The sequence below is a fragment of the Psammomys obesus genome, unplaced genomic scaffold (genome assembly GCF_907164565.1).
Source record: "Psammomys obesus unplaced genomic scaffold, mPsaObe1.curated_primary_1811, whole genome shotgun sequence".
NCBI classification, from domain to species: domain Eukaryota; kingdom Metazoa; phylum Chordata; class Mammalia; order Rodentia; family Muridae; genus Psammomys; species Psammomys obesus.
The window spans coordinates 1,086-2,019 of NW_026588150.1; the positions used below are offsets into that span (position 1 = coordinate 1,086).

At 67.5% G+C, this 934-nt stretch overlaps 1 protein-coding gene across 1 annotated transcript in view; it reads right to left on the bottom strand.

Moving 5' to 3' along the window:
* LOC129674221 (NEDD4-binding protein 2-like 2) overlaps positions 1 to 908 on the bottom strand; it is a gene marked incomplete at its 3' end in the record, with an annotated part of 1,834 nt that extends 926 nt beyond the window's left edge. Inside the window, exon 1 of the mRNA XM_055604091.1 lies at positions 176 to 908. Within this exon, the coding sequence (XP_055460066.1) occupies positions 176 to 416 (241 nt within the window). The remainder of the gene's footprint in view (positions 1 to 175) is intronic.
* Between the last annotated feature and the right edge of the window lie 26 nt (positions 909 to 934).

Consider the following 934-nt stretch of genomic DNA (forward strand, 5'->3'; position numbering starts at 1 on the left):
CACTGAACCACACAGGCCGGGGAGGAGAGGATCTCTCTCTCTCTCTCTCTCTCTCTCGCTCACACTGAACCACACAGGCTGGGAGGAGGGAATCTCTCTCTCTCTCTCTCTCTCTCGCTCTCTCACAGCCGCCGCGGGTCGCGGGTTCGAGTCCCCCCACGCCCCCGGGACCCACCTCGGCTCTGGCTCCAGTCGTGGGCGCGGCCGAGGCCCGAGACGCTGTAGCTGTAGCCGCCGCCGCCGCCCCGGAAGTAGTCGTCGGCGCTGCACACGACGCCGTCGGGGCTCCCGCCCAGCAGGGCCCTGGGGGGGGGGCGGCTCGCTCTAATCGCGCGCGCGCTCGCTCTAATCACGCGTGCGCTCGCTCTAATCGCGCCTGCGCTCGCTCTAATCGCGCGCGCGCTCGCTCTAATCATGTGTGCGCTCGCTCTAATCGCGCCTGCGCTCGCTCTAATCGCGCCTGCGCTCGCTCTAATCACGCGTGCGCTCGCTCTAATCACGCGTGCGCGCGGCCGTGGCTGCGCGTGTGTGCGCTCGCTCTAATCACGCGTGCACTCGCTCTAATCACGCACGCGCTCGCTCTAATCACGCGTGCGCTCGCTCTAATCACGTGTGCGCTCGCTCTAATCGCGCGTGCGCTCGCTCTAATCACGCGTGCGCGCGGCCGTGGCTACGCGTGTATGCGCTCGCTCTAATCGCGCGTGCGCGGGGCTCTGGCTGCGCGTGTGTGCGCTCGCTCTAATCACGGTGCGCTCGCTCTAATCACGCGTGCACACAGCTCTGGCTGCACATACGTGCGCTCGCCAGCAGGGGGCGCCGGGGCTCGAACCCGGGTCCAGCCTCCCCCGGGGCCGTGGCAGGTTCGGGCCTAGATACTTCCCAAAGCGCCTTCCCAGAGTGTGTGCACACGCGCGCGCATACACACACACACACA